The 15,216-nt window shown below is 34.6% G+C and overlaps 1 protein-coding gene across 2 annotated transcripts in view; it reads right to left on the reverse strand.

The window, feature by feature from the left end:
* Positions 1-15,216, reverse strand: part of Cadm2 (cell adhesion molecule 2) — a 766,465-nt gene that overhangs the window by 82,257 nt on the left and 668,992 nt on the right. For both annotated transcript variants that reach the window (XM_060370623.1, XM_060370622.1), the window contains one exon: positions 14,676-14,854. In XM_060370623.1, coding sequence (XP_060226606.1) covers positions 14,676-14,854 — 179 coding nt within the window. The remainder of the gene's footprint in view (positions 1-14,675; positions 14,855-15,216) is intronic.

The following is a 15,216-nucleotide window of genomic DNA, read 5'->3' on the forward strand; positions in this document are numbered from 1 at the left end:
TCAAGAAAAAGTAAGCACAAAGTCAACATCTTCTAGTACTACAGTATTTTAAGAACAAAGAATACTTCATATTTAGAAGTCCATTTATGGAATCGCATACTACTAAATTTACTACAGAACGTTTTTGTTATTATACAGTAGCAAACAAAAACATTCTATTAACCTTTATTCTAGGAACAAAGAAGCCTTCAAAATTAGCTTTATTTTTTATTATTATTATAAAAGCTGGTCCCTATAACACACTAAACATTTGTTCAGTTGGGTTTATCCAAATAAACTATTTATAGATTTAACTTTTATTTTTCCCATCTCAGCAATGAAAGAAATCCTGGATTATTTAGGAGCATATATATATATATATATATATTCATGTTATCTAAGCCTGTTTATTTTAACTATTTTTTGTTGTTGCTGTTTTTGAGACATTCTGTGTAGTCCTGTCTGTCCTAACCTCATTTTCTAAACCATGCTGGCCTCAAACTTACAGAGGTACATTTGCTTCTGCTTCCTGAGTGCTGGGATTAAAGGCATTCGCCACAAGAACCCACACTAATCATTCTGGAATAAAGCAATCTAATCTCTTACAAGTGTTTAATATAATAAATATAGAATCTTTAATCATTATCTAGTCTTTAATAAACTAGTAATTTTAATACCTACCAGTACAATTTAAGAAACCTTATGAAAGCCTTGTGAAATGTGTAGATGAGAAAGTGTAGCACGTTCTAGAACCGAGGCTGGTTCTCAATTATTTCTCACCATATTTTTCCATCCTTCCTTCAAGAATCATGTGTGGTTGGGAATAATCTGATGACAATTGTGTGAAAAAGAAAAAAAACATGGCAAAAAGAAATCTTTCCCAGTCATCATCGCATGTTTTTAACTGTCACTAGCCAATTCGCTATGATTATTTTCCATTATTCCTCACCCTGGTCTTGTGTTCATCACTCATATCTGTTTTTAAGTTATTTCAACTCTTTTCAGGAATAGTAGAAGTTGAATTAACCTAAAACGCTCAGTTCCAGAAGATAATTAGAAACAGGTAAAATTAAGTGGTAAAAGATTAGGTAGAATTAGTAAGAAATGTCAGAAAGATGAGAAAAATTGAGTGAATCTTCTGGCCAATACTTAAACTTTCTGTTTGATCTTATTTTATTCTTGTCCTTTCTCAGGTGATAATACATCTTGAAAGAAAGAACTCAGAGTTACTGCCCAGGGTACTGCTCCATGTAACCACTTAAAAGGACTAGAAAAAAGACCATGTATGGCAGACTGAATTTATAATAGAATTAAAACAGTAAATTACTTCTCCCCAAAACATCTACATCTTCAAACAGGGGAAAAAATGTTTTTTAAAGGGCACTTTTTAGCACTATATTGTACTTTTTTTTCATTTTCAGTAAAAACAGATAACAGAAACAACGCTATCATAAACAAATATTTACAAATGCATGAGTGACTCATTATTTTAGATTACGCTATATGAATTATATGACTTAAAGATGATTTGTTAGTGGCACTGGTTTGAGGGATTGCTCTCCTGACAGCTCAGGGTTATTGAACATGTGTGGCTTGATTAACACCTGGAAATCAGACATTATCAAATGACTCTAACTCTTCCTAAGTTTAAATATTCTTTCCCAATTTATAAAATTCATCCCTGTTTTTGAAAAGTCTTGCTCCCATAAATGAGCAGCAAAATTTCTAAAACTTAGCAAACATCTGAGTGGTGATTGCTTATTTTGGCACTTTAGAGAAAGATCACAAAAGTGGATTTATATTTTCTTACAGAAATACAAGACCTGAAACTACTGTTCACCCATATTATATATTTATTTGCAGTTTTTGTTTCTTTCAATGTTGGAGAACTTGAACATAGATCCCTGTGCATTGGTAATTTCTGTCTGTCCTGTTTGTAAATTACATGTTCACATCTTTAATCTTATGCACCTAAGAGCATTAAAAATTTTTGTTAATAACTGTAAAAAGGCCTTTATATGTTCTCTTAGTTTTCTTTCATTTTTAAGACAAGTTCTTACTAAGTAGTCCTGGCTAGCCTGAGCCTCCCTATGAGGACCACTCTGTCTCTGTCTCACAACTGGCACAAGTCCAAACCACATATTTTTGATGTATCAAGAATCAGATGTATCTTAAAAACCATCATACCACTATACCAAGAAATAATCAAATAGAACCTCAAGTTATAAAACATAGCCATATTTCTCTTTTAGCATTTATCTGTCTGATTTTCTCAAGTAATAACACAATTATTTATGTACGAGTTATTCACATGCACACATGATCTAAAATGAAATATTTGTAAAAATTTTAATTCCAATCTACAATATAAGTAATCTGTCATATTATATGCTGAATATAATGTTCATTTCAGAAGATTCTGACACACAAATATATACATACTCAAACACATAATCCTTATGTGCTAACATTCCATGATTATTTGTAGGATATTGGAACATAGACACCATATCAATTTATGTGATGCTATAGTCAAATTGATGATATATAACTGTAATTTATAAATAGTCAAATTGTAAAAATGACAACTAAACTACACACATTTCCATAATCCTTCATCTCTAGTTTTTACAATGTCAGGCTTAATTCAACTTTGTCTTAAGTATTGTTCCTTTGAAAAACGTACTATGAGCTGAGCACGGTGGCTCAAGCCTTTAATTACAGCACTAAGGGAGGCAGAAGCAGGGTGGAATTCTGTGAGTTTGAGGCTGGCCTGGTCTACAGAGTTCAGGGTACCCAAGGGTATACATAGAAATCCCATCTCAAAATACAAAAACAAAAATGAAATAAAGAAACCAAACAACCAACAAACAAAAAAGAGAATATATTACATACTAACTAAATAAGTTGAGATATTTGTGTAAAACAGAAACTATAGAGCCACACGACTCAGCAGATGCCAACACTGAAGTTCTGAGTTCAATACCCACAACACAAGTGGAAGAAAAGAAAGAAACAAACAAAAAACTCTGGTAAATTCTTTTCTGACTCTGCATATTTGTGTTGGTATAGGTACATACACAATATATTAATTAAATAAAATATAAATACGATAGAATAGTAAGTTGAGCATTTGTAATTTAAAAAGAAATGAAGTATGTAGGTTATATATTCTTCCAGAAGCTATATCAAAATAAAGGATAGTTAACATTTTGAAAATATTTAGACGTTTAAAAAATATACTTAAAAAACTGGACCATGGGGTCTAATCCTCTCCATGCAAGGTCCTTGGTTGGAGTATTTGTCTCTGCAGGGCCTTCTGGGCCCAGAAATTTTGGTTCTGTTGTTCTGCTTTCCCAAGTGGGTGTCCTAGTAAGGGGAACAGGGACTTTCTCTGGCATGAACTCAGTAGCTGGCTCTTTGTTCACTTCCCCCTGCGGGGAGCAGCCATAGGAAGATGATGTATCCAGCCCTGATGAGACCTGATAGGCTAGAGTTAGATAGAAGGAGGTGGGCCTCCCTTATCAGTGGACTTGGGCAAGGGCATAGGGGGAAAAGAGGGAGGGTGGGTGAGTCTGGGAGATGAGGGAGGCGGCTGCAGTGGGGCATAAATAAACTTTTAAAAAGAAACTGGGCCAAATAAAAGTAATTATATATTATGTAGATCTTATAATAGAAATTAGTAATTTTACAGAAATTATCAAGCTCATTTTTAATTCAAATGAGACACCTCATTTATTGTCTTAATAACCAATCATAAGACAAGCTTATGAGTGAATTTATTTGAATGCCACATCAGTGGATGGCAATTTCTAAAACTTTAGTTTTGATTATAATATATAGAAACACAGAACACTCAATTTTTCTGAAAACATGATTGAATTTTAAAATCTTCGGCTAACAGACTAAAGGCCATTATATAAAATACTATATGTTTCCACATTCTAAAGTGCATAAAACTTGCTTTTCAATTTTAGAATTCATTGAATTCCATGAATCATTAAAATTTAAAAATACAAAGTTTGTTGAATAATAGTATTCATATATTTCAATACTATACAATATGATGTGCTATGTACTATTACATAAATATTTAAAACTTAAATAATTAAGTATGGGTGTCTATAATTAAACATGCATATAATACAAGTGAATACAGAGGTTTCCTTTAAAGGAATATTATAACATTTTTATTGATAGGAAACTGAGTAAAAGTTCCTAGTCATAAAAAAAAATGTTTGATGAGTTTGTGTGCCTGAGCTATTTCTTTTGGAAAATATAAAATAATCATACTGCATAAAATAAAAACTATAAAGCATTTTAAGAGTGTCAGACAAATCCCTACATCTGGGCAACTGAGCAGTAGTGCAGACACTTTTGAAGCAAGTGCCAAGTGTTACTAATGAAGCCAATGTTGAGTTACAAATAAATGTACTCTAATTCACAATAATTCTATTACAAACTACTCACATGAAGAACCACTTCAGCTCAGGTATAAAGATCTTGTACTAAGGAGTTCTGTGTGGAAGAGCACTGTGAGGCTTGTTTTATGGTAAATCCATCAGTCTATTGCCATTCCTTCTTGGCTCCAACAGCTGCTAAGAACTCTACACCATGCCCCCACTGCTTTGAGGCAGCCAGAGTATAGACACCCTCTATCAAGGACAGGAGTGACGCTATCATGCATGCCTGGTGTCTTGACTTCACTTCCCATTATGCCTGTTTCAGATTAAACAAATAACACAAAACAAAACAACAGCAAAATAATCTCTGAGTTGGGCACACAAAAAGAGTTTGCCCCTGCTACGGGTGCTTCTTTAAGTTCTAAACCCAACTATCTCTACTCTCTGTGCTGTCCTCCTCTCACAGTCACAGCCTGCTTCATAGCATTATTTCTCCCATGTCTATCTTTCATGTCCTTGTGTGTGATCGCATTTGTAAAGCACCCTCTTGTTCTGAAACTTGTCCATGATCCTTCTCTGTATTTGCAAACACTTTACAGGTACTCTATATATGATTACTTCATGTTACCTTCTGTTTTGTTTTCCAGCTCACTCATTAAGCAATCAGCACAGACTTACAAAAAAAGCATGTCTTTGTTATTTGCAAATACAGTTTTGTTTTTTGTTTGTTTTTTTTTCCTCTCACCTGGGACAAGTACACTGGACCCAATCTGAATTCTGGATAGTATATAGTATTCATCTGGCATTTACCCTTCATTGTATTTTTTTATGATACAAAACTTTTTTAAAAAATTGATAATTTACTTAATGGTGTCATTTTGGAGTTCTTTCTTAGTTACATACTTAATGGATGATAATAAAAATGATAATGAAAATAAGCAACATATCACTTCTTAGGGTCCAAATATGTAACCAATATTTAAACACAATTTATATGTGTGAAACTTTCAGGTTTTGCACAAAATCTTGTAGCAATTCCCACTAAAAGTGTACAAATCTGAAAGATTAGCCTATAGCATAAAAGTACGACATCCTGAAGGAGCTTCAGCTCTGAATGCAGCTGTCAGCATTTCAAATTTGTTAGAATTCTAAATCGTAAATGCCAATCAAAATGATGGGAATGTGTCCTGCACCTCTTATGTTAACAACGGAATTAGAAGACATGGGAACCGGGTCTTGTTACGGGGGACTTATTAGAGCACAGCAGATCCTACAACATCCCTGTCAGAAGGAAGTCACTTCCAGCAGACAGGGCACACAGTAAACCACAGAAATTCAACACCCTCCCTTTTTTCCTGGTAAGGAGTTTTTCAGGTTAAAGGTATGTTCTGCTTTCTATAAATGTGGTGCATAATTTCTAACTTGTCAACTTGTTTGATTTTGTGGCACTTTCTCTTTTTAAAAATGGCATGTGGAATGGATTTTCGAAACAAAATTAAGTATAAAGAGCCCCAGAAGCCCAAGCTGCTTGTTTCTCTCCAAAGACTATTTCCCAAATAGGGAGAAAAACTGTTATCACTTAGACCTCAGTCTGTATATCTACATTCTTCCTGCTTGATGGTACTAATCTTCCCATTCTAGAGGGTCAGAGTAATCAGTTCACTTTAACAGCTATTAAAGGACACTCACAGGAAGGGTTAGGACTTTGAAAATAACAGAATTAGGGTAAGAGTTATTACTATGCTAGAAAGCGTTCATGTTCTCTGACTTAAAAATAATATTGAATCCCTAATATGGTACTGTTCATTCTGCTGTCACTGGGAGCAATGGCAAGTGGCATGTTTACTGGTTTTGGTTTTGTAAAGAGAGCATTTATCTGCCCCCATTATATTCAGCCACAAGTAACAGCCTATTTAAGTCATAGCATAAAATGATGACAACTATAGACCTCTCATTGAATTGGCAGACATCGGGCTGACCGGACCTCAACCCACTATTGTGACCTATGCCTAGAAGAGCTGTCATAGCCCCATCTGCTTCATAAAAAGGATCCTTCTCAAAATTAGATTGAAATGATTCTCTTAACATCTTTCTAGTAGCTTCCACTGGCTTCTCACGCTAAGTGGAATCCTTACACAAAGAGCCACTCCTGAAAATTGGAAAGTGCTGCAATTTCAAACTGTAGGTGGTAGCCAACAGTTCTAAGTAATTACATGAAAAGTTTATGAATAAAATGGATGTCTTATCTGAAGAATAGCAATATGCATTTCTCTCTTTAAAACACATTGTAATAATATTCCAAATTGACACGAGTAATGTAAAACTTAAAGAAAGATAAAAAATGCCTTCAGCTTACTGGGTCCTATATCATTTACCTCCACATTAAGCTCTTCTTTCCTGGAAGCATTATACCAAAAGTAAGTCACCTGATTCTATATGAGCACATTACTACCAAATTTTAACAAATTAAATAAAGAGAAACAAGGAGAAAGTCTAATAATGAGAAACCAGCAATTGTTTTCCATGTATATTCTATGATAAAGGAATCAAGTGGTATTTTGCATTAATATTTAATTTAACCACTTGTAATTATTTTATCAAAAATGGATAGTTTGATCTGGAAATTTATTTAATTCCTGTTAAACCTGATTCTTGATTTTGATAAATCAAACTGATCTAAAAGGAAGGTGTTCTGACCACCACAAATTTAACAATTTGCGTGTAATTTTAAGGCATAGCATCCCACATGGAGACTGAACTGTCTTTGGGCTACATCTGAGCAGGAGGTCTAGGTCCTTTCTATGCAAAGTCTTTCATTGCTATATAAGTCTCTGCAGTCTCCCCTAGGCCCTGCTTTTTGTCTTTGTTGATATCTTTTGGGGGCTCCTGTCCTCTCTGGGTCCTTCTATATCCACCTTCATTCATAAGACTCCCTGTGGTGCTCTGTCCAAAGTCTGGCTGTGAGTTTCTGCATCTGCTTCAATCCTCTGCCGGGTGGAGTGTTTTAGAGGACATCTGTAATAGGCTATTGTCCTGTTCCCTCTCTTCAACTGCTTCTGATGTCTATCTCATTTTCCCTTCTGAATGAGAATTAAGCATCTTCCTTAAGCTCCACCAAGAAACAGTGAACTCTGACATGAACTCATTTGCCTGTTCCTTGATCACTTCTCCCTGGTGGGGCAATCTAGAGGAAGAGGATCCAGGCAGTCCTTATGGGACCTAATAGGTTAGGGTCAGACAGTAGGGGAGGGGGTCTTCTCCTATCAGTGGTTTTGGAGAGAGGAATAGGGGTGAGGGAGTGAAAGAGGGTGGAGTCGGGAGGAGATGACAGAGGGGACTACAAAGTAGATACAAGTGAATAAATTTAAAAAATGACATACTATCCCTAAGAATTTTGGTCTGCATTTGAAGTGAAATGAAGCAAATTCACATGGTATCTTATAATGCAAATCACATCGATCTGTAAACTTCAAGAAAATGTTTTACGTACTTGAAAAAGTTAATGTAATAAAATGCTAATATCAATTGAAACTCTTAGGGTAGAAAACTGACTGTTCTTACTAAAACACATATGTTTCAGTATAACAAACCTGAGGTTTAAACTTCTCTTTAATCCTCTTGCTTGAGTGGTGTTTTCCACTGTATCCATTGGCCATAATGGTTGCTCAATTCTTGGTGAGTGCTATATCTATTTCTACAGATTTCTGGCAATGAATTTCCTAGATATGTTTCCTTATTTGAGTTGAAATCTACACTTTAGGGTTTTGTTGTTGTTTGTTTTGTTTTGGAGGTTGTTGTTGTTTTAATTGTTTATTTTGTGTGTGTGTGTGTGAGTGTGTGTGTGTGTGTGTGAGTGTGTGTGTGTGTGTGTGTGTGTGTATGTGTGTGTGTGCTTGTCTGTTTGTTTTGTATTTCTGAGACAAGGTATTATATGGACCAGGCTGGCCTGGAATTTGCAAGTACCTAAAGATGACCATGAACTTCTAATATGTTGCCTCCACTGCCTGGGTTCTTAGATCACAGATATATGACATCATACCCAATTTTACATCCATCCATCCATCTATCTATCTATCTATCTATCTATCTATCTATCTATCTATGTATCTATCTATCTATCTATCTATGTATCTATGTATCTATGTATCTATCTATCTATCTATCTATTTATCTATCTATCCATTGTCTACTTATCTATGATTATAAGCACTAACCCAGGAATTGGTGAATGCTGGGCTAGCTTTCCAAAGTCTTATACTTCACAATTAAAAGTGTTTGCATTGGCGAAGTGACTATTTCTCACACTCATACAGAAACCTATTTTACACAAATTAGTCTGGAAAGGTTACCAGTTTTGTTAGCACACTACAAATAAGAAGTTACTTATTTGATAATTGTTTTTAAATTTAAGAGCAGTTGAGTTTCCAAAAGAGTTGAAAATATGTAACTAAACTGAACTATCAGTTACATTTTTAATTTTAATTTTTACTTATTACAATTTATTCACTTTGTATCCCAGCTGTAGCCCTCCCTCATCCCTTCCAAATCCTACCCTCCTTCCATCATCTCCTCCCATGCCTCTTTCCCAGTTCACTGATAGGGGAGGACCTCCTTCCCTTCTATCTGACCTTAGCCTATCAGTTCTCATCAGGGCTGGATGCATCATCTTCTTCTGTGGCCTTTTAAGGATACTCCCCTTCAGGGTGAGGTGATCCAAGAGCCAGCCACTGAGTTCATGTCAGAGACAGGCCCTGTTCCCCTTAGCGAATTCCTTCTTTCATATACATAATTTTAGGCTGCTTATTGGAAAATGTTTCCATGCCCTGTGTAGAGAGGACAGCGAAAAGACAATGACAGGCTGAGAGCCTCACTTGTAAGTAGTGTTCACGGGTTTCTAGTGGGAGAAAAGTACAAATGAGGCAACAGTTATTTTTAGATTCTACGTAAAATGTCTATGATGTGTTTTGTATCACATTGGTAGAAACTACAATGCATTAAGCTGCAAAGCATATGTTAAGAAAAACCCCGTAGTTTATGAAAACCTGAGCCAAAATTCTCCTCCAAGGGCCATGACATACACCTTGAATTCTCTAATGAATTAGCTAACCAAGGTCCATGTGTTTGGGTAAAAGAAATATGTATACATATGGAAAACTGTAGCCTAAGTAGATTTCCACATAAACAAACCAAGAAGACTTGAGTGCAATTGATTTCATCATTGTGTTTACATTTGTATAGACTGCAAATGGAAGAAAGGTTATACAGTAGTAGAGCAGACACATTATTAATGTTGAAGGATTTGAAGGATAGATTGTGAATAAAGATTTCTTTTTCTTTGACATTTGTGCAGTTATCTATCTCGATCTGGAAGAACATTTACATTAGTGTGATATATATGCATGGATTTTATACTATGACAACTGAAAACTCAATTTATCCACTGCGTTTTCATCTTAAAAAGATGGAATTTGGTTCACTTTTGTTGAGTGATCTATCCAAAGCACACACACCAACACACACTTTTAAATGTTTTTAAACAAACACAGTACTGTCCTCTCCAGTTGTCTCTGCAGAGTTTGGCAGCATATTTAAACAGCCAGAGGCATGTGTTTCCTGCAAGCATCAGAAATCTTTCTTCTTTTACATGTCTGGAAGTGATGTGTTACCTCAAAGATTAAAGAATCATCCAACCAGTGACTGTGTAGGCAGATCTCAGCCAGTATTGCCGAGAGCAGCAACTACAGAGCTTTTTATTATGAGCACAGCGTTTGTTGTTGCAGAGGGATGTCTTTTCTATCCTTTTTATTCTACACCATGTATTTTCCATTTATATTTCCAAAGAAAGCTTTTCCAGGAAAAATGCTCATTATTAGCACACATAATTAATTTACCAGCTGGTAAGGTCTGTCTGTCTGTGAGAGAACATGTTTTAGTTGAATCACTCTTTAATGTTTTCTAGGCTCTACATCTGTTCACAACCCAGTCTTTTCTTTCATACTCAACACAAATTTCCCTCTCTAGGTGCCATCATCTTCATGTATTAGAATCCACTAGGAATGTGACTGGGGAAGTAAATACATACAGACACATACACACACACATATAATATTCTAATCCTTCTAAATATTTTCTTTCTGGCAATTGTAACTATGTGTCAAAAATATTATTAACCTTTTGCTTAACTTCTACGATGACTAGAAGTATTCTTTTCATTTTATTGTGTTAAGATCACAAACTTACGTAGTAATCACTGCTATTCTTGATATGACTTGTAAAATTTATACTCCCACAGTGGGTATGAGCATATCATAATAATATTGTTTAAATCTATGGTACGTGTTAAATAGGAATTTTAAGATATAAAATTATTATGATCATTCTGTTTGAAAATATATCATATCATTCAATTATATCTGTGTTATTTTATTTATCATCAAAAAATAATAAACTAATGTTTGTATTTATTTCCTGTACATTGGGCAAATATTTGAAAGTAGTGATACACTAGAAATGTTTCTTGAAAACAATTTTTCCTCACTTTTATTTGCTTTTTAAGACAGTGAGCAAGTCATTTGCTTTGGGTACTGAGCCCCCAGGTAGAAAGGCTCTGTCTCCCCTGAAATCTGAAGAGGTACATTAAGCCACAGAGAGCAGAGGTTAGGCCTATTGTGATGTTCTGTAATATCTATTTGTACAGCACTTTGTGTTAAAATGTTTTTATATTTATTATTAACAATAAATATTGAGTAAAATAGCAATTGTAATTGATTTTTGAAACTGCAAAGGTATGCTTAATATCTTGATACTGTTCATTAAACTAAAACATATAGACTGTAAAACAGAAATATTCTTTTACTTTTAAGTTTGTAAAATATGCTCTTTTGGGGGGCGGGGAGAGGGACTTACTTATAAACCAGGCTGGTCTTGAACTCACAGAGATCAGAAACACTCTGCTAAATATGCCCTTTGAAATTAATGGCTCTTACAAACTAATAATAAAATGTGACTGATCACGTATTATACATATGTAAGTTATTTAAATATATGATCATTAAAGTAAATATCTTGCAAACAGTGACAATATCATTTTATCAGTACTTATTTCAATAAATACAGAAACAAATAAACTAAAAATTCATAGTGATATTTTAGAGCTATTAAATCACCAACTGTGATACCTTGATTGGTAGAATAAAAATAAAAGCAAATAGCAGTTCTATTTTAATCTGTGTTATCAAAATAATCATTATATGTGGATGTAGAAATTAAAATTTTTAGAAAAAATATGTATTTCTGTAAAGTTAAAACAGAAAAGTATTTAGTTTATAATTTCATTCAAAAACAGTACAGTGTAAATTAAGATAATAGAGAGATTAAATCTTTAAAATCTCATTTGTAGAAGAAAATAAGGACACAGTAGAATAAAGTAAACAACAGTAAAAGAAATTTAACTCACATGTAAATGTTGCTCTGGTGAAATGAAAGGCAAATTTGAATAAGCAAATGAAGACTATGCCCAGAAGGGTATCAAAGCAGATGCTGAGACTTATAACCAAACTTTGGGCTGGGTGCAGGGAATCTTATGAAAGAAGGGGGAGATAGAAAGACCTGAATGGGACTGGAGTTCCACAGGAGAGCAGCAGAACCAAAAAAATCTGGGCTCAGGGGTCTTTTCTGACACTGATACTCTAAACAAGGATCATGCATGGAGATAACCTAGAACCCTGCACAGATGTAGCCCATGGCAATTTAGTCTCTAACTGGGTTCTCTAGTAATGGGAAAAGGGACTGTCTCTAACATGAACTCAGTGTCTGTCTCTTTGATCACCTCTCCCTGATGGGGGGTTGCAGCTTTACCAGGCCACAGAGGAAGACAATACAGCCACTCCTGAAGAGATCTGATATGCTAGGGTGAGATAGAAGGGGAGGAGGACCTCCCCTATCAGTGGACTGTGGGTAGAGTCAGACATGAGTCCTGATTTAGAAAACAAAACAAAACAAAACAAAGAAAAAAAAAAAAAAACCCTTCCATACTAGGACTCTGTTAAATCATCACAGCTGATGAAAAAATAGACCTTGGTGTAAAATATAATAGGTAAAGTTATCACAGATGATCACATTAAGCATTCATTATAGATCAAAATGCCACTCAAATTTCATCATTTACTAGGATTTTGAAACAGCCAAACTATTAACATAAGAGTGTCACTTTTACAAGTCTACAACCAGTGCCTAATGAAACATTATATCCAGTGTGCAAAGGGGAAAAATAGCCTTTATTTTGTAATGAACCCAATTGGAACCTCCTTTAAACACAGTGCAATAAGGTTCACTGTTTCACCGAGCCTTTCGTTACCTGTGTCAATAGCACTAGGTAAAGTGCTGGTGAGCTTCACAGCATTTATCTAGCAGCATGAAGAGCATTAATCTATGGGGTGCTTTTGATGAATTGGAGTTCAAAAGCAAAGCCCAAAATGAATTCTGAAAAAGTGCTTAGGAAAGGATTTATTAGAAATACCCCAACTGCCAACAACCTAAAGATACCTTGGCTCTTAGCAAAATCATGCTGTTGCCAGCTTGCAAACGCCGAGACATGAATTTCCCCCTGCTTGCATTGCTTTAAAGAAACATGTGACATGATTTCTTTTGGGTATATTATATCTTCAGTCACTTCTCTCACAGTTCTCCACAGTTTTAAGGTGAATTGCTGTGAACAAACTGTGCCATGCCACGCAACATGCAGGCAGGAATCTCACTTCTTTGAGAGAATCACTTACAAAACTTAACAGGAATCAGCTATACTAGACTCTTAAGGTGTGGACCCATGTTGTACACACATATGTCCTCTTGGATCCTGATCTTAAGGTCTGAGGAATTTTTGCAACTAAAGCCGTAGTGCTTACATTCTGTCTGGTAACGAAGGCGGACTTTTAACCTCTCATAAATTCACCACATGTAATTTCAGCTTAATTATTCCTGTTAGACCGGGGATCTTTCTCGAGGTTGAGTTTTCTTTTACTGTTCTCAATATATTAAATATAGAACACAGAACTCTGTCATTTCCAGGGTCCTTATTTGAGAAAAGTCTCTTCATTACATATCTTCACTGTTTTATTATAGCAAGGTAAAGTTAAGAAGAGAGATTTTGTCAACAATTTCGGAAATAGGAGAATTATAAACTCTAATATTTTCATGATTCTTTATTGTATTACAACAAAAGAATACCTGGAAATATGATACAAACAAGTTTTTTTTCCAGAAAGTTAAATATCTTTCAAAGAATTAGAGTTAAACAAATATTTTGTTTGATTTTTTTATTCAAAGCTATATGCCTCATCCATGTTTCTAGCAGTATTTTATATTTAGATTTAGATGAAAGACCGTAAACACATTTCCTATGAATCTTAAAGTCCATTAAATTTATTACTGTATTTTGTTTTACATAATAGTAGCTCATTTTTGTACTAATCTAATGGATAAAATAAAATAATCAGAAAATATTTCTTGTTGAAATATATGAAGGAGCATTCCATCTGCTGCTAATTCTTTCCCCTGGAGATTGATGACACATTCTGGCATCCATGAGAAATGGGCAGAGGCTTGTCTATTAAGAAAGCTACCTGGATTTATTACAGTGTCTTTTACATGTTATAAGAAAGCTTCCCCTTTTAGTCATACATTAAAGGTACCTGATGAAGAAACCACGGTGTTTGGAATTTGAGTAAAACAGTCATTTTCTTTACTCATATCTGTTTCTGCACTTTTTGTGTTCAAACCAACTTTTATTCAGCACAGTCAGAAGAAAGTAATTTCAAATTATTACTCATAGGAAATTCTTCATTGCTATTACAAGCTTTTGTCCTTACTAAATTTCAATGGCATTATTATCTTTTGTATGGCTCAATTCGGTATTTAGAAAGCACACTTTGATAATAGTACAATAAAGTTAGCTTAAGATAAATATTTTCCAATGCTCTGGATTATAACTAATAGTCATATATAGTAAATTTAAAGATAACCACCAATATAATTTACCAGTCACTAACGAATATCAAATTAAATTACTTATATAGTCTTTTCTCAAAATTATTTTTATATTTGCTTCAAATTTTTCTTATTAGTCAAACCTGAAACATATTAAGTGTGTATCTTGTGGATACATATACTCATGAGAAGTCCTTCTGAAAGAAATACAATACCTATGTAACTCGGTTTTCTAACAATTTTTAAAGATCTTAACAGTTGTCAACCACTTTTTCCCTCTCACTTGTAACGTTCCCCAAAGGGACTTACCGTGTACAATGAGAACATACTCTGCGCTGCTTTGGCCAATGGTGTTAGTGGCTTCGCATCGATATGTGCCATTGTCCGTTTTGTTCAGGAAAAGAATGTTGAGTTCCCTACCACTCACGACCATTCGATCAGGATCTGGCAATTCTGCACCATCCTTTGTCCACAAAACAGGTTCTGGCCTATTGGATACAAGCATGCATGTAGAGAGAAAGAGTAAGAAACGTTGACTGTTCTGCGCACGAAATAAAACAATTTAGATAGAAACCTTTTTATACCTATGTGTTGGGTTTTCTGTACACTAAACAGAAATCAGAAGAGTTAGCGGAAAGATAAATACAATTTAATTTTGTTCAACTTAACTAATAAGACATGTGTTAAGGCATGAATTTGTTGAGGCTCTGTAGCTGTCACTTCTGGTGATCTGCTTATGTCAGTTCAGAGTCCAGCTGCTGCTAAAGACAAGTTTCACACAATGAGCTATTTTCTCTGCGCTATTGAAATAATGCTACTCAGCAATTAGAAATAAGGAAATCATGAAATC

Source organism: Meriones unguiculatus, chromosome 17 (assembly GCF_030254825.1).
Source record: "Meriones unguiculatus strain TT.TT164.6M chromosome 17, Bangor_MerUng_6.1, whole genome shotgun sequence".
Taxonomy (NCBI): Eukaryota; Metazoa; Chordata; class Mammalia; order Rodentia; family Muridae; genus Meriones; species Meriones unguiculatus.